We start from the raw sequence: 17,500 nt of genomic DNA, 5'->3' as shown, positions 1-17,500 counted from the left end.
GGGAGGGGGAAGCAGGAGGAGGAGGGAGAGGAGGAGGATGGATTGGGAGGAGGAGAAAGGGGGAAGGGGGAGTAGGATGGGGAGGAGGAGGGATATGGGAGGAGGAAAGTGGAAAAGAGTGAAGAGGAGGATGAGGAGGAAGGGGGAGGAGGAAGGGGAGGAGGAGGGTGGGGAGGATGAGGAAGAGGGAAGGAGGAAAGTAGGATTGAGGAGGAAGAGGGAGGATGAGGAAGGGAAGGAAAAAGGGAGGAAAAGGATGGGGGAAGGGAGAGAGGAAGAGGAGGAGGAAGGAGGAGGAGGAGAAAAGGGGAGGAGGAGGAGGAGAGGAGGTAGGGTGTAGGAAGAGGATGTGGGAGGGAGGAGGGGAGGAGGGGAGGAGGGGAGGAGGAGTAGGAGGGAGGAAACGGATGTCATAGGTCAAACAATAAATACAAAAGTAGATAAATACAAAATAAATTCAAAATAAATAAATTAATAAATGGGTAAACAAATAGACAAACAGGCAACTAAACGATAAACAAATAAACAATAAATATACATAATAAAAAACAAATAAATAAAATATAGTAAATAATCAAATACATAACGAAATAAACAGAATTGTACGATAAACAGATAAAAAAAAATTAATTTAAAGTGTAATACTCAAATAAATAAGCAAATAAATAACACTTTATAAATGAATAATAACAAAATAGATAATAGTAATATAAATAAATAAATTAATACAGTAATAAATGATTTGTCTATTTCCTATAGTCTCCGGTAGAGGGCAACCTTCCTACCATAGAAAACGGAAGCCGAAGCCACTTCATTACAGCTGGGCAAGATAAATAAATAAATAAATGAGCAAAATAAATAAATAAAATAAAAATTAAATAATAATGACAATAATAATAATGCATCTTCATGGCACGCGTCGGGTCACTTCTGAACATCCCAAGTGATTTCCCCAAGCCGATGACGTCATCAGGTAGTTAGAACGCTCAACATGAATTGCAAATCATTAAGAGTTTAATTTGTGTCAATTTACCAGAACATTATATAATTACATTTTCTATCAAACTGCCATAGACATGTACATAGACGGTGCCCCTTGCAGAGGACCCATGCCCTTGGTCCAGCTCGCCGGTGGCAGGGTTCGAACCGTCGTCACCTCGACCTCCGCCGCAAGTAGTGACGCTCTAACCCGCAAATCTACTAGAACATGAAAACCTCGATGTGGATCATCTGGCCGTGCCAAGTTCGGAAGAAGCGAGGTGCTCTCTCTCTCTCTCTTAGTCGTCCTCCTCTTCCATCTCCTCTCTCCCTACTTCCCCCTTTCCACTTTCTCTCTCTCTCTCTCTCTCAGTCGTCCCTCTTTTCCATCTCATCTCTCCCTTTCCCCGTCTCTCTCTCTCTCTCTCTCTTAGTCATCCTCCTCTTCCATCTCCTCTCTCCCTACTTCTCCCTTTCTCTCTCTCTTTCTCTCTCTTCTCTCTCCCCTCCCTCTCTCTCTCTCTCTCTCTCTTAGTTGTCCTCCTCTTCCATCTCCTCTCTCCCTTTCCCCGTCTCTCTTTTCTCTTTCTCTCTTGGTCGTCCTTCTCTTCCATTTTGTTTCTCTTCCTCTCATCCTTCTCTCTCTCTCTCTTGGTCGTACTTTTTTATTTATAATTTCCATTTCTCCGTCTCCCTCTCTCTCTTCTTTCTCTCTCTCTCTCGGTTGCCCCCTTTACCATCTCCTCTCCCTCTCCCTCTCTCTCTCCTTCCCTACGGAGGTTCCCCCCCCACCACAAAGGCCTCAGACTCGAAGTCAGCCCAGATGCGTCGTCTCGCCGCTCGAACTCGCACGGCCAGCCTTTCTTCGGGAGAGAGAGAGAGAGAGAGAGAGAGAGAGAGAGAGAGAGAGAGAGAGAGAGAGAGAGAGAGAGAGAGAGAGAGAGAGAGAGAGGGGAGAGGAGGGAGAGAGAGAGATAGAGATGGGAGAGAGAGAGAGAGAGAGAGAGAGAGAGAGGGGGGGAGGGGAGGGAAAGGGAGAGGGAGAGGGAAAGGGAGAGAGAGAGAGAGAGAGAGAGAGAGAGAGAGAGAGAGAGAGAGAGAGAGAGAGAGAGAGAGAGAGAGAGAGAGAGAGAGAGAGAGAGGGAACAGAGAGAGAGAGAGGAGAGATCGGAGAGAGAGAGAGAGAGAGAGAGAGAGGGAGAGAGAGAACAGAGAGAGGGAGAGAGAGAGAGGGAGAGAGAGAAAGAGAGAGAGAGAGTGAGCGAGAGAAAACAGAGAGGGAGAGAGAGAGAGAGAGAGAGAGAGAGAGAGAGAGAGAGAGAGAGAGAGAGAGAGAGAGAGAGAGAGAGAGAGAGAGAGACAACAGAGAGAGAACAGAGAACTCAATGACAGACAAAATGAAAAATGAGAAAAGCAGATAGACAGGATATCTTTTAGTCACACACATACATACACACACACACACACACGTACACACATACACACATACACACATACACACACGTACACACACACACACGCGTGCACACATGCAAACTTTGTGGCCGAGAATAGAACTCAAACTCTTGGGACTTCAACAATATGGGGAACACCTCCTCTTCTTCCTCCTCCTCCTCTTCCTCTTCGTCCTTATCCTCCCCATCCTTATCATCCCTCTTCCCCTCCTCCTCTTCCTCTCCTCCTCCTCTCCCCCCTCTTCATCCCCTTCTTCTTTTTCTCATCTTTATCATCCCCTCTTCCCCTCCTCCTCCTCCTCCTCCCCTTCTTCTCCACACCTCCTCACTCTCCTCCACCTCTTCTTCCCCTCCTCCCTCCACCTCCTTCTTCCTTTTCTTCCCTCTTCCCCGTCCCTCCCCTTCTTTTTCGTCCTCCTCCTCCTCTTCTTCTCCTCCTCCTATCTACCCACCTCCTCTTCTACCCCTCCCCATACTCTTCCTCTTCCTCCTCTTCCTCCTCCTTCCCATACACTCCTCCACATTCTCCTTACCCTTCTTTTCTCCTACCTCCTCCTCCTCCTCCTTCCCCTCTCTTTTCCTTTATTTTTCCTAATTCCTCCTCCTCCTTCCTCTTCTTCCTACTCCTCTTCACCTCCCCCTCTTCCTCTTCTTCTGTCTCTCCCCATATTACCTCTCTTCCTTCCCCTTCCTCTCCCTTTCCTTCTTCTTCCTCCTCCTCCTCCTCCTCCCTTTACCCACTTACAAGGGAAAAGGGGGTTAACTCGTTTAGGGGTTTAGGGAGGACCCCTAACAGGGACAAGGCGTCCCTGAAGGCCAGACCTACGGTCCCCTTCCCTCCCTCCCCCCTTCCCCCCTTCGGGAAACGCTGCTCAGGTCCTCCTGGCGTGAGAGGGGAGAGGGGGGAAAGGGGGGAGAGGCAGAGAGGAGAGAGGGAACGAGGGGAGAAGGGGAGAGTGGGAAAGGGGGAGAGATGGGAGAAGGAGGTGAGGGGGAGGGGAAAGGGGTGAGGAGGGGAGAGGGTGAGGGGAAAGGGCGAGGGGAAAAGGTGAGGGGAAAAGGAGGGAGGGGGGAAGGAGTGAAGCTATTTGCAGTCGACCACAAGGTAGATTCCAAATGTCAACACTGCCAAATCTGGAAGGGAAGATGACGACGGGAGGGGGAGGAGGGGGAAGGGAGGAGGGGAGGAGAGGGGAAAGGAGGGGAGGGGGAAGGGAGAAGGGGAGGGGAAGGAAGGAGGGGAAGGGGAACGGAGTAGGGGAGGAGAGAGGAAGGGAGGACGAGGGAAGGGGGAACGGAGGAGTGAAGGAGAGAGGAAGGGAGGAGTAGGGGGGAGTGGGAAAGGAAGGGGAAGGGAGGAGGAGGAGGGGGAAGGGAGTAGGAGGGGAGGGGGAAAGGAAGGGGAAGGGAGGAGGAAGAGGAGGAGGGGGAAGGGAGGAGGAGGAGGAGGGGGAAGGGAGGAGGAGGAGATGGAAGGGAGGAGGAGGAGGGGGAAGGGAGGAGGAGGAGGAGGGGGAAGGGAGGAGGGGAAAAGGAAGGAGAAGGGAGGAGGAGGAGGGGAGGGAGAAGGGAGGAGGGGAAAAGGAAGGGGAAGGGGAGGGGAGGAGGAGGAGGAGGAGGAGGAGGAGGGGGAAAGGAGGAGGAAGGAAGGGGAAGGGAGATGGAGGAGGAGGGGAGGGGGAAGGGAGAAGAAGGAGGGGGAAGGGAGGAGGAGGAGGAGGAGGAGGAGGAAGGGAGGAGGGGGAGTGAAGTAATTAAAGTGGTCAAGCGGAGGGGGAGAGGGGAAGGGGAAGGGAAGGAAGGTGGTGTGAAGGGAAAGGAAAGGAAAGGGAGGGGAAGGGAAGGGAGGGAAAGGGAAGGAGGGAGAGTAGAAGGGAAGGGAGGGGGAGAAAGTAAATGAGGGAAAAAGAAGGGGAGGAAGGGGAAGGAGGGAGAGTAGAAGGGAAGGGAGGGGGAGAAAGTGAATGAGGGAAAAAGAAGGGGAGGAAGGGGAGGGGAAAGGTGGGGAAGAGAAAGGAAGGGAGGGGAAGGGAGGGAGGGAGAGTAGAAGGGAAGAGGAGGGGAAGAGAGGTGAGGGGAAAGGAGAGAAGAGAGGGAAAGGGAGAGGAAGGAAAATAGGAGAGAGGGGAAGGGAGGTGAAAAGAGGGGGAGGGAGGGGAAGGAGGGGAGGGGAAAGGAAGGGGAAGGAAAAGAAAGGGAGGGGAAATGAGGGAAGGGAAGGGGAGAGGAATAAGAAAAGGAGGAAGGGGAAGAAAGAGGAAGGGAAGAAAGGAAGGGAGGGGAAAGAAAGGGAGGGGAAGGGATGGGTAGGGGGAAACAAGGGGAAGGGAGGTGAGGGGAAGAAAGGGAGGGGAAATAAGGGAAGGGAAGAGGAATAAGAAAAGAAGGGAGGGGAAGAAAGGAAGAGGAGGGGAAGGAAGGGGAGGGGAAATGAAGGGAAGGGATGGGAGGGGAAGGGAGGAGAGGGGAGTGGAGGGAAAGGAGGGAAGCGATGGGAGGGGAAACGAGGGGAGGGGAAAGGAGGGGAAGGGATGGGGAGGGGAAAGGAGGGGAAGGGGTGGGAGGGGAAATGAGGGGAAGGGAGGGGAGGGGAAAGGAGGAGAAGGGAGGGGAGGGGAAATGAGGGGAGGGAGGGGGAGGGGAAATGAGGAGATGGGATGGGAGGGGAAATTAGGGGAAGGGAGGGGAGGGGGAATGAGGAGGTGGAATGGGAGGGGAAATGATGGGAAGGGAGGGGAGGGGAAATGAGAAGATGGGATGGTAGGGGAAAGGAGGGGAAAGGAGGGGAAAGGAGGGAAAGGGATGGGAAGGGGAAAGGAGGAAGGGATGGGGAGGGGAAATGAGGGGAAGGGAGGGGAGGGGAAATGAAGGGAAGGGAGGGGAGGGGAAATGAGGGGAAGGGAGGGGGGGAAATGAGATGGGATGGGAGGGGATATGAGATGTGATGGGAGGGGAAATGAGATGGTATGGGAGGGGAAATGAGGGGAAGGGATGGGAGGGGAAATTAGGGGAAGGGAGGGGAGGGGAAATGAGGGGAAGGGAGGGGAGGAGAAATGAGAAGGGAAGGGAGGGGAAGTGAAGGGAAGGGAGGGGAAGTGAAGGGAGGGGAAGTGAAGGGAGGGAAGGGAGGGGAAGTGAAGGGAGGGAAGGGAGGGGAGGGGAAATGAGGGGGAGGGGAAATGAGGAGATGGGATGGGAGGGGAAATGAGGGGAAGGGAGGGGAGGGGAAATGAGGGGGAAGGGATGGGAGGGGAAATGAGGAGATGGGAGGGGAAGGGAAATGAGGAGATGGGATGGTAGGGGAAAGGAGGGGAAAGGAGGGAAGGGATGGGGAGGGGAAATGAGGGGAGGGGAAAAGGAACACCGCAAACAAACAAAATGCTGCTCGGGGTCTTCCGGTCCTCAAAGAGGGGAAAATCAATAGAAGGGTGACGGAGGCGGGGGAGGAGGAGTTGGAGGAAGAGGAGGAGGAGGAGGAGGAGGAGGAAGAGGGGTGAGGAGGAGGGGGATGAAGACCCCTTCCCCCCAAAAAGAATTACATTGGAAGGGTCTGTTTTGAATGTTTCATACACACATGTATACACACACACACACACACACACACACTAGCTGGTTTATTAACACATGAATATACATGAATACAAGGGTTCAAATATATCTTATCCTATTTATTTTATTTACTTATTATATATATATATATATAATATATATATATTAATTTATTCAATACCATTTTATTTATCTTTCATTATCTATGTATTAATTTTTATTTATTTTATTTTTATTTATTTATTATTTTATTTTATTTATTTATTTATTTATTTATTCATTTATTTTATTTTTATTTATTCTACTTATCTATTTATTTATTTATTTTTTCTTACACCAGAAGACGAGTTCGGGATTTTGTTCCTCTTGGCGTAGTCGAAGTCTCACTTCAAGGTCTTTCTCTCATCCCCGAAGGAGGACTCTTCCCCCTTAAGAAGGACCCCCAAGGGATCCTTCCACCCCTCACACATCTAAAGGCCGGAGGAGGCTGCAGGAGACCTTAAGGCCTACACTAGGCATTTCCATATCCCTTACCACCTTTCATACCCATCTTTAAGTTATCTTCTCGTAAATAGGAGAGAGAGTATATGAACATAAGAATGGAGGAGACTGCAGGAGACCCTAAAGCCTACACTAGGTACTTCCATGTCCATTACCAGCTTCCATCCCTGTCCATCAAGTTATACTCGCCCTCTCTTAACATCAGAAAAACATGAGAACGGAGGAGACTGCAAGAGACCCTAGGGCCTACACTAGGCAGTTCCATGTCCCTCATCACCTGTCATCCCCATCCATAAAGTTGTCTGTGGGTAAACCAGTTCTTGCCTATTTCCTTCTTAAATCTAAAATTGTCCAATTTGAATCCATTACTGCGAGTCCTGCCCTGGTGTCTTAACCTTCTTCAATGTGAATATTCGCGCGCACATCAGGTCGCCTCACGTACGATGCATCACAACCCGCGCGTTACAAAACATAGAGTTACTGCCGTTATACGCGTTATCTTTCACCCTGAATAAATATAACGTCACAGAACACGTGATCAAGCCTGTTCACAGAATACGGGGGGGAGGGGGTCATTCAGCTACAAATAGAAAATAATCATAATTAGGACGTCGACAACGGCATCCTTGTATGCGGCTCATGACCCCTACGTGGGCATCATCGTATTCAAGAGGGTAATAGGATGACCCTTTCTTGCCTATTTCCCTTTCTCCCGTTCTTTGGGGAGGGTGAGTGGATTCGGCAGGCAGGATATCAGGAGTTCAGGCACCGGGAACACTTATGCCTATGTAGGCATCATCGTATTCAAGAGGGTAATAGGATGACCCTTTCTTGCCTTTTTCCCTTTCTCCCGTTCTCCGGGGGGGGGGGAGTGGATTCGGGAGGCTGGACATCAGGAGTTCAGGCACCGGGAACACTTACTTCATTCTTCGCTTCGCCGTCGAAGACTTTGGCCACGAGTTGGTTCCGCTCTCGGTCCAGCAGGAACAAGGAACACCTCTCCGCTGACGTCAGCTGACGAGCCTCCGCCATTATTTCCCGAAGAAGGACGTCCACATCCTCTGCAGGGAGAGGAGGAGGAAGAGGAGGAAGAGGAGGAGTTAGTGGGGGAGACGCAGAGGAGGTAAAGAGAGCACGTGTGTGTGTGTGTATTTACATAATGGTATTCAACTAATTGTAGTATAAAGGAAGGGAGCAACACTCGTTGGGTCCCGTTTCCTATTCTCTAATTTTAGTGTGTGTGTGTGTGTGTGCATGTGCGTGTGAGTGCGTGCGTCTATAATATAATAGAGGATGATAATGTAAATAACAGTAATAATAACAACAACAGCAACAACAGCAACAATAATAATAATAATAATAATAATAATAATAATGACAATAATAATAATAATAATAATAATGATAATAATGGGGGCTGAGGGCAAGAGAGGTTTAAGACTTGTAAAAGAAGAACTTGTGCCCTTTTAGTCGGGAAACGACGACACCCGGAATGAACTCGTCGGCCTCTCGCTGTCTCATAAGGAGGAGCAGAAGGAGGAGGAGGAAGAAGAGGAAAAGGAGGAGGAGAAAGAAAAGGAGGAGGAAGAGTAGGAAAAGAAGAAGGAAGACGAGGAAAAGGAGGAGGGGGAGGAAAAAGAGGAGGAAGAAAAGGAGGAAGAGGAGGATGAAAAGGAGGAAGAGGAGGAAAAGGAGGATGAAAAAGAGGAGGAAGAGGAGGAAAAGGAGGAAGAGGAAGAAAAGGAGGAAAAGGAGGAGGAGGAAGAGGAGGAAAAGGAGGAGGAAGAGTAGGAGGAAGGGAGAGGAAGAGGAAGTAAAGAGGAGGAGGAGGAGGAACATCGATAAGACGAAAAGAGGAGATAAAAAAGTGGACAAGACGTCCACTAGGAGCTGCTCCACCTGGACTTACCGAGGTGCGTGAAGAGGTTTTGGGCGACGGATAGAAGCGCCTGGCACTGGCGACGCGCCCGCCGCTCCCGGTCCAGCTCGGCCGCCGTCAGCACGGCCGACAAGACGTACCTGCAAGGGGAAGGGAACCATGTTGGGTCACCAAAGGCGGAGAAAGAAAAAAAAAAGAAAAGAAAAAATTAGATATATTATATATATATATATATATATATATATATATATATATATATATAATAATGATAATAATAATAATCATAATAATAATAATAAAGCCGATGTTTGGGTCGCCTCCCCGTCAGGCCAGGGCTGTCGGGAACCAACGTAAGAAGCACGCAGCGGGTCCCGGGGATCGAACTCATGAGCAGGTAGTAATAGTAGTAGCAGTAGTAGTAGTAGTAGTAGTAGTAGTAGTGATGTAGATGATTATGATGATGATGATAATAATGATAATGATAATAATTTAAAGGATTCCGATACGAGTGCCGATAATGCTCTAAACTTCCGATAAATGTTTAATGAATAACCAGGGATTAATTATTGGAGGTATCGGAATCAGACTCGTAATATCGGAATCGGACTCGTTCCGAAATCGTAATCGCAGTATCGAAATCGAAAGTTCAGATCAGTATTGGCATTCGTTTCGGAATCGGAATCATACTGTCGGAATCGAACTCGCATTGGAATCGGAATCGGAATCATACTGTCGGAATCGGACTCGCATTGGAATCGGAATCGTAGTATCGGAATCGTAGTATCGGAATCGGAATCGTGGTATCGGAAATAGACTCGTATCGAAATCGTAGTATCGAAATCGAAAGTTCAGATCAGTATTGGCATTCGTATCGGAATCGGAATCATACTGTCGGAATCGGACTCGCATTGGAATCTGAATCTGAATCATACGGTCGGAATTGGCCCTCGCATTCGTATCGGAATCGGAATCATACTGTCGGAATCGAACTCGCATTGGAATCGGAATCATACTGTCGGAATCGGACTCGCATTGGTATCGGAATCGTAGTATCGGAATCGGAATCGTGGTATCGGAATCGGACTCGTGGTATCGGAATCGGAATCGTGGTATCGGAATCGGAATCGTAGCATCGGAATCGGACTCGTAGTATCGGAATCGTAGTATCGGAATCGGAATCGTGGTATCGGAAATAGACTCGTGGTATCGGAATCGGAAGTTTAGACCAGTATCGGGACTCTTATCGAAATCGTTATGAAATTAGGTGTTGTCCCAGTACTAAACAAAATGAAAACAAAAAAAGAAAATGTGAACACACACACACACACACACACACATACATGGTCCATATACGAACTCTGAACTCTCATTCGGGAGGGTAATAGCTGAATAGCTGTCGATCACAAGCCTAACACGTGATCCACAGGTCTATGGTCAATCGCACACACACATACACACACACACACACACACACACACACACATACACTCACGCACACGTTCATCTAAATGGATCCAAAGATAAATATATTGTTTATACATTACAGATTTCCACATAGAAGCCACCTCAACCACTCTCATACACTCACTTTGCACGTATGAGGTCATGCATGGCCACATGCGCATGTGAAACCGCATAAAAAAAATCAAAAGATAAAAAAAGACAAAATCTCCATTACCCCTCCCCCTCCCTACCACTCCCTTCGACATCCTCCTCATCCAATAAGGCGTTATCATACTGGGCTATTTTTCCTCCAACCTTTTCCGCTGTCAAATCCCCTCTGGCAAACTATTTGGTTTTCTCAACAATTGACATAGAATGTCGTTTGATATTCTGCTGGAGGAAGATTATTTTCCTCCAGCAGTTATCAGATTCCTTCCCGAAAGCTGCGGGCTGCAGGTTTGCTCCGACATTCGGAGGAAAAATAGCCCAGTGTGATAACCCATCTTGATCGCTGGAAACATCACCACTGACAAGCCGTCACAACAGATACTCCACAATCATCACTAAGGCTACGGACGCACGAGAGGCTGTTTAGCCGCTCAACCGCTGCGGCTGTTTAGCCGTTTTTATAGAACACACTACTTTTAATGGAATTGCGCGCATTAGCGGTTAAGTAACTAATGCGCGCAATTCCATTAAAAGTAGTGTGTTCTATAAAAACGGCTAAACAGCCGCAGCGGTTGAGCGGCTAAACAACCTCTCATGCGTTTCATCCTTAAGGGTAGGGACAGTCTCATCACTTACTAGTGTACCACTAGTGGGTGGGTGGGGGGGGGAGAGAGAGAGAGAGAGAGAGAGAGAGAGAGAGAGAGAGAGAGAGAGAGAGAGAGAGAGAGAGAGAGAGAGAGAGAGAGAGAGAGAGAGAGAGTGCAAGACAAGATAAAAAAAAAGCGAGAAAAAATGGGAAACAGGTGTTTAAGGAGAGAGAGAGAGAGAGAGAGAGAGAGAGAGAGAGAGAGAGAGAGAGAGAGAGAGGGAGAGAATGTTACATGGACAAACGAACAGCAACAGACCTATTGGTCCTTAAAAGGGGGAGAGAGAGAGAAAGAGAGAGAAAGAGAAAGAGAGTGAAAGATAGCGAACGTTGAGTACGCTCATCCAAATGCACAATAGGACTTCTCCTTCTCCTCCTCTTCCTCCTCCTCCAGCTAAAGAATTCCCTGGATTCGGTGGACGGTCCGGCATCGGTCCGGGAAATAATCCCGGGTATTTGTTAGCAAATCTGGACCCGGGAACAGAGATCCGGTAAGCTCCGGGAAATTCAGGACCCGGGCACCCGAGAGACAAATTGGGACAAATGGAGGGAAAGTCTCCACCATCAAGAGGGGCAGCCCGAATTCGGGCGAGGATTCTCCCTGGGTCACGTGTCGGACTCGTGATCGACAGCTATTACCCTCCAGGACGAGAGCTTGGAACTCTTTCTCAGGGTAATGCTGTGCGTATGATTCATCATGGTCTTGGATCACGTGTTGGACACGTGATCGACATTTTTACCCTCCCGGAAGAGAGCTCAGAGATCATGTATGACCGATCTATGGGTAATGCTGTGACATTACACGCACACACACACACCCAACTCCCCGCCCACGATAGTTAGAGTAACGACTCACAGCTCAGCGATACTGAAATTATTTCAGCCCTGGGCGGGATTCGAACCCGGACCGCCGTAGTGGCGGCCGGGAACTCTAACCACTGCACCACGAGTGTGTGTGTGTGTGTGTGTGTGTGTGTGTGTGTGTGTGTGTGTGTGTGTGTGTGTGTGTGTGTGTGTGTGTGTGTGTGTGTGTGTGAATGTGTGTGTGTGAATGTGTGTGTGTGTGTGTGTGTGTGTGTGTGTGTGTGTGTGTGTGTGTGTGTGTGTGTGTGTGTGTGTGTGTGTGTGTGTGTGTGTGTGTGTAGGCCTCCTTAATTTTCCTATTTTCTGTGAAACAAGTCTCCTTTCCCCATTTTCTGTGAAACAGGATTGACTGTGCCCTACCTATACGTGAGGCGTTTAGGATTACACAAGGATTATCATTTTACTCCCTTCTACCGTCTTCGCCGGCTCCACCCCTTTGGAGGGGTAGCCATACGTTGCAAATTCCTATCCTAGGAATAAAGCGGAGGGGGGGGGTTTGGTGCTGGTAAAGTAAATATACTTTAGTATGCCAAGTTACTTTCTATAGAACCCTGCGTGGTGCATTCTTCTTTCTGCGTATGCTCGGGACAAGGCACAAGAGGTCCCTCTCTCTCTCTCTCTCTCTCTCCCTCTCTCTCTCTTTATCCTTGTTTTAGTTTGAGTCCGTCCGTTTTATGGTGTCAGTAAGCGGATATTGTACTGTGCGTAATTTGTTCCTGTCTTGTCTACACTTGGTTATGTAAATTATAGATAAAATATATATTTTTTCTGTGCTTTAAATTCTCCCCAAACTCAATGATTAACTATAAGTTCGTGAGAGGATACGAGTCCATAGGGATGCAAGAGTGTGTGTGTGCATATACTTGTATGTGTATGTCTGTACGTACACGTACGTGTGTGTTTCTGTGTATACGTCCATAAGTTCTTGCCTCAATGGAAAACACTTCCAGCCTGTCTTCATCCTCTCTTCTTGACCTCAGACTCTTGAATACCAGAAGGTCTCAGGAGTGCCCAAGACCAACTCCAAAGAGCCTCTCGCCTTGGCCTCGGACTCTTGGATACCAGGAGGTCTCAGGAGTGCCCAAGACCAACACCAAAGAGTCTCTCCTCCTGGCTTCGGACTCTTGGATACCAGAAGGTCTCAGGAGTGCCCAAGACCAACACCAAAGAGCCTCTCGCCTTGGCCTCGGACTCTTGGACACCAGAAGGTCTTAGGAGGTTCCCAAGGCCAACACCAAAGAGTCTCTCGCCTTGGCCTCGGACTCTTTGGACACCAGAAGGTCTCAGGAGGTTCCAAGACCAACACCAAAGAGTCTCTCGCCTTGGTCTCAGACTCTAGGTCAGCAGAAGGTCTCAGGAGTGCCCAAGACCAACACCAAAGAGTCTCTCGCCTTGGTCTCAGACTCTTGGTCAACAGAAGGTCTCAGGAGTGCCCAAGATCAACACCAAAGAGTCTCTCGTCCTGGCTTCGGACTCTTGGATACCAGAAGGTCTCAGGAGGTTCCAAGACCAACTCCAAAGAGTCTCTCGCCTTGGTCTCGGACTCTAGGTCAGCAGAAGGTCTCAGGAGTGCCCAAGACCAACACCAAAGAATCTCTCGCCTTGGGAACGAACTTTTGCACACCAGAAGGTCTCAGGAGTGCCCAAGACCAACACCAAAGAGCCTTGGCCTTGGACTCTTGGATACCAGAAGGTCTCAGGAGTGCCCAAGACCAACACCAAAGAGCCTTGGCCTTGGACTCTTGGATACCAGAAGGTCTCAGGAGCGAGACCAACACCAAAGAGTATATTTTCTTGCCTTGGGCTCTTGGATACCAGAAGGTCTCCGGAGTACCGAAGACCAACACCAAAGAGTCTGTCAGAAGCTTTCATATTTCGTTCCTAATAGCTCCCTGTGATAAACTGAAGTTCATTTGAAGAGCCTTCAAGGAAGAAGAAAGAGGAAGCAAAAGAAAGAGAGGAAACAGAAGAGAAAGAATAAAAAGAAGTGGAAGAAAAAGGAGAAGGAGAAGAAGATGAAGAATAAGAAGAGTAAGAAGAAGAGAAAGTAGAAGTAATAGAAGAAAAAGAAGAATGACAGGAGGAAGAATAAGAAGAAGAAGAAAGAGGAAGAAGAAAGAAAGAGAGAGAGAGAGAGAGAGAGAGAGAGAGAGAGAGAGAGAGAGAGAGAGAGAGAGAGAGAGAGAGAGAGAGAGAGAGAGAGAGAGAGAGAGAGAGAGAGAGAGAGAGAGAGAGAGAGAGAGGCGCTTTGGCCTCGTACTCCTGTATACCAGAAGGTCTCAGGAGCGCCGAAGAAGACCAAAAGACAAAGAGTCCGGGATCTTGGTGCGCACTTCCAAGAAGCTTCTCTCTTGATGACCCGAGATTTACTTGAAGGAAGAGGAGGAGAAGGAGGAAGAGGAGGAAGAGGAGGGTGAGGAGGAGGAAGAGGAAGGCGAGGAGGACGAGGAGGGCGAGGAGGAGGAAGATGAGGACGAGGAGGAGGAAGAGGAGGACGAGGGGGAGGAGGAAGATGATGAGGAGGAGGAGGAGAAAGAGGAGATTACTTGAAGGCCGCGTTTATAGTGGGAAGATTCCGAGGTCCTCCATCACGAGAAGGAGAAAGAGGAAGAGGACAAATGAAGAGGAGGAAGAGGAGGTGTGGGAGGACGAGGAGGAGGGAAATGAGAAAAGGGTGAGTGAGAGGTGAAAAAGGAAGAGCAGGAGAGAGAAAATGAAAGAGCACATGAAGGAGGAGGAGGAGAAGGAAGAGGAGGAGGAGGAGGAAGAGAAGTGAGAAAAAGGAAGGACAGACAGGAAAAGGAGGAGGAGGGAGAAGGGGAAGAGGAGGAGGAGGTGGAGGGAGAAGGGGAAGAGGAGGAAGAGGAGTGAGAAGGGGAAGAAGAAGAGGAGGAGGGAGAAGGGGAAGATGAGGAAGCGGAGGAGCAGGAGGAAGAGGATGAGAATGAAAAAGAGAAAAAAGAGGAAGACGTGAATGAGAAGGTGGAAGAGATGACAATGAGGAAGGACAGAGAGGAAAAGGAGGAGGAGGAGGAGGAGGAGGAGGAGGAGGAGGAGGAGGAGGGGCAAAAAACCTGCTGGAAACAAAACATAATCGCCGAAATAAAAATTGTTTCCGGGAAAGAGAGAGAGAGAGAGAGAGAGAGAGAGAGAGAGAGAGAGAGAGAGAGAGAGAGAGAGAGAGAGAGAGAGAGAGAGAGAGCAGATACAAACTGCTAGAGATCAACTACATCAGACGGGGAGGTTTTTATTGTTTTTATTTAATTTTATTTATTATTTGCTCGCTGGCCGCGCGGTTTAGAGCGTCGCAACTTGCGGCAGAGGTCGAGGTGACGGAGATTCGAACCCTGACGCCAGCGAGTTGGACCAAGGGCAAGAGCATTATTATTATTATTATTATTATTATTATTATTATTATTATTATTATAATTTACGATGCTCACTGGCCGAACGGGTTAGAGCGTCGCTGCTTGCGGCGGAGGTTCGAACTCTGCCTCCAGCGAGTTGGACCAAGGACACAGTTCATTCAATTCCAAGATACAAAGTCCTTTGTAAGGGGCACCGTCCTAGCCTCCTGATAGAGGGAGTTCGCGACGTTAAACGGAATAAATAATTATTTCATTTATTCATTTTGGTTCATTTATCTCTTAATCCTTTTTGTCTTTTTAGGGATTAAGAAGCAGCAGCAATGTGGATATGGAGACGAGTATTAAGAGTATCATGGACAGCGAAGAAAACAAATGAAGAAGTATTGAGAGAAATGGAAACAGACAGGGAATTGATGACAACAATAAGGAAAATACAGTTGCGATTCTTAGGACATATAATGAGGAAGGAAGGGTTGGAAGAGGTGGTGATGACGGGAATGGTGGAGGGAAGGAGAGCAAGAGGAAAGCAGAGGGAGAAGTATATGGACGGGCTGATGACGCGGCGACGGGAAAAGAACTCAAACCAGTACAGATGTTACAAGTAACTAGGGACCGTGAACGATGGCGCTCCATGGTTGCCGAAGTCCAAGAGGATATGGCACGACGGTTAGGTAGGTAAGGGATTAATTCTTGTTGGAGAGGAAATACAATGTCGTAAGCAAATAAACTCTGTTGGAGATTGTCACCTAACCTAACCTAACCTAATCTAAACAAACCTAACCTAACCTAACCATAACCTAACTAAGCCTAGCCTAAAGAAACCAAAGTTAACCTAACTAAGCTTAACCATAACTTAACCTAACCAAACTTTACCTCAACTAAACATAACCTAACCAAACCTAATTTTACCTTACCTAAACCTAACCTAACCTAACCAAGCCTAACCTAACCAAACCTAACCTAATTTTACCTTACCTAAACCTAACCTAACCTAACCTGACCTTACCTATATCTGGTCAAAACCTACCCTAACCTAACCAAACCTAACCTAACTTTACCTTACCTAAACCTAACCTAACCTAATCTAACAAAAGTTAACCTAACCTAACCCAAGTGTAAATTGGATTTGGGGGCGAGATGAAGAAAAAATCTAAAAATATTTGTGAAAAAAAAACTGTAGATGAAATAGAAAAAATAACGAAAAAGAAAAAAGAAAATAAGACAAAAAACGAAATTTGGTGAATCTTAAACGTAAAACGTGAAAAAGTAAAACAAATTTTGTAAACACGTAAAACACGTTAAAAACCCAAGAACGCAAAAAAAAAAAAAACAGAAAAAAAACAGTGCACCAAAAACAAACAAACAAATAAAAAAAATGGTGGAGCTAAAAAGCGTTGGGGATATTGTCGGAGAGAAGAACAGCCAAAGAGGGAGAACAAAGGAGGAAGACGAAGAAGAGGAGGAGGAGAAAGAAGTCGAGGAGTGGAATAAAGAGAGTGGAGATGAGGATAAAGAGGAGGATGAGAGAGAGAGAGAGAGAGAGAGAGAGAGAGAGAGAGAGAGAGAGAGAGAGAGAGAGAGAGAGAGACAGGAAAAGAGAGAGAGAGAGAGAGAGAGAGAGAGAGAGAGAGAGAGAGAGAGAGAGAGAGAGGGAGAGAGAGGGAGAGAGAGAGAGCGAGAGAGAGAGACTGGAAAAGAGAGACGAAGAGAGGTACCACATACATATACACTTCCATTGGGGAATTAATATTTTTGATTAGAAATATTGTGAGCAATATAAGGAGAGAACGGCAGGAGCCATTGTTGAATATAACATGAGATGGAGGGGAAGGGGAGGGAAGGGGGAGAAAGGGGGAGGGGAGGGAGAGGGGGAAGAGGACAGAGAAGGGAAGAGGAGGGGAGGGGAGGGGGAGGGAAAAGGGGAAGAGGACAGAGAAGGTGAGGGGAGAGAGAGAAGGGGTAAAGGAGGAGGGAAGGGGGCGAAAGGGGGAGAGGAGGGAGAAGGGGAGGGGGAGGAGGGAAGGGGGCGAAAGGGGGAGAGGAGGGAGAAGGGGAGGGGGTGAAAGGGGGAGGGGGAGAGGAAGAAGGGGTAAAGGGGAAGGGAGAAGGGGTAAAAGGGGGTAAGGGGAATAGAAAGAGGGGGAAGGGGAGAGGGAGAAAGAGGGGGAGGGGGAGAAGGAGAAGGGGGAGAGGGAGAAAGAGGGGGAGGGGGAGAAGGAGAAGGGGGAGAGGGAGAGAAAAGGGGGAGGAAGTATGGAAAGGGAAGCACAGTATCCAAAGACTGTGTGACATGGAGAGAGAGACAGAGAGACAAAGAGAGAGAGAAAAAGAGAGGAGGGAGGGAGAAAGAGAAAGAGAGACAGAGGAATAGAGAGAGAGAACATAAACAAGGAATCAACAGAACAAAAAAATAATAATAATAGACACGAAAGTCTAAGAAGGTAAAAAAAAAAAAAAAAAAAATTGCTGAAATCTCGACCCCTCTCTCCAGCTATCTATCTATCTATCTATCTATCTTCCTCCCATAAAACTGGGCAAAAATAGAGAACAATCTGATGCAAAAAGACCAATGCAAAGAGAAAGAGGGAGAAGTAAAGGATAAAAAGAAGAGCGGAGGAGGAGGAGGAGGAGAAGAAAAAAGGGTGGAAGG

At 48.0% G+C, this 17,500-nt stretch overlaps 1 protein-coding gene across 1 annotated transcript in view; it reads right to left on the bottom strand.

Moving 5' to 3' along the window:
• LOC143041153 (cGMP-dependent 3',5'-cyclic phosphodiesterase-like) overlaps nucleotides 1-17,500 on the bottom strand; it is a 199,785-nt gene that overhangs the window by 117,445 nt on the left and 64,840 nt on the right. The window contains exons 4-5 of the mRNA XM_076212959.1: nucleotides 8,392-8,501; nucleotides 7,404-7,543 (exon numbers count right to left, since the gene is read on the bottom strand). Coding sequence (XP_076069074.1) covers nucleotides 7,404-7,543; nucleotides 8,392-8,501 — 250 coding nt within the window. The remainder of the gene's footprint in view (nucleotides 1-7,403; nucleotides 7,544-8,391; nucleotides 8,502-17,500) is intronic.

This window comes from Oratosquilla oratoria, chromosome 30 (genome assembly GCF_046742065.1).
Source record: "Oratosquilla oratoria isolate Oo_2021 chromosome 30, ASM4674206v1, whole genome shotgun sequence".
Lineage (NCBI taxonomy): Eukaryota > Metazoa > Arthropoda > Malacostraca > Stomatopoda > Squillidae > Oratosquilla > Oratosquilla oratoria.
The sequence above is the reverse complement of the archived record's forward strand: the minus strand, read 5'-3'. Positions and strand labels throughout refer to the sequence as shown.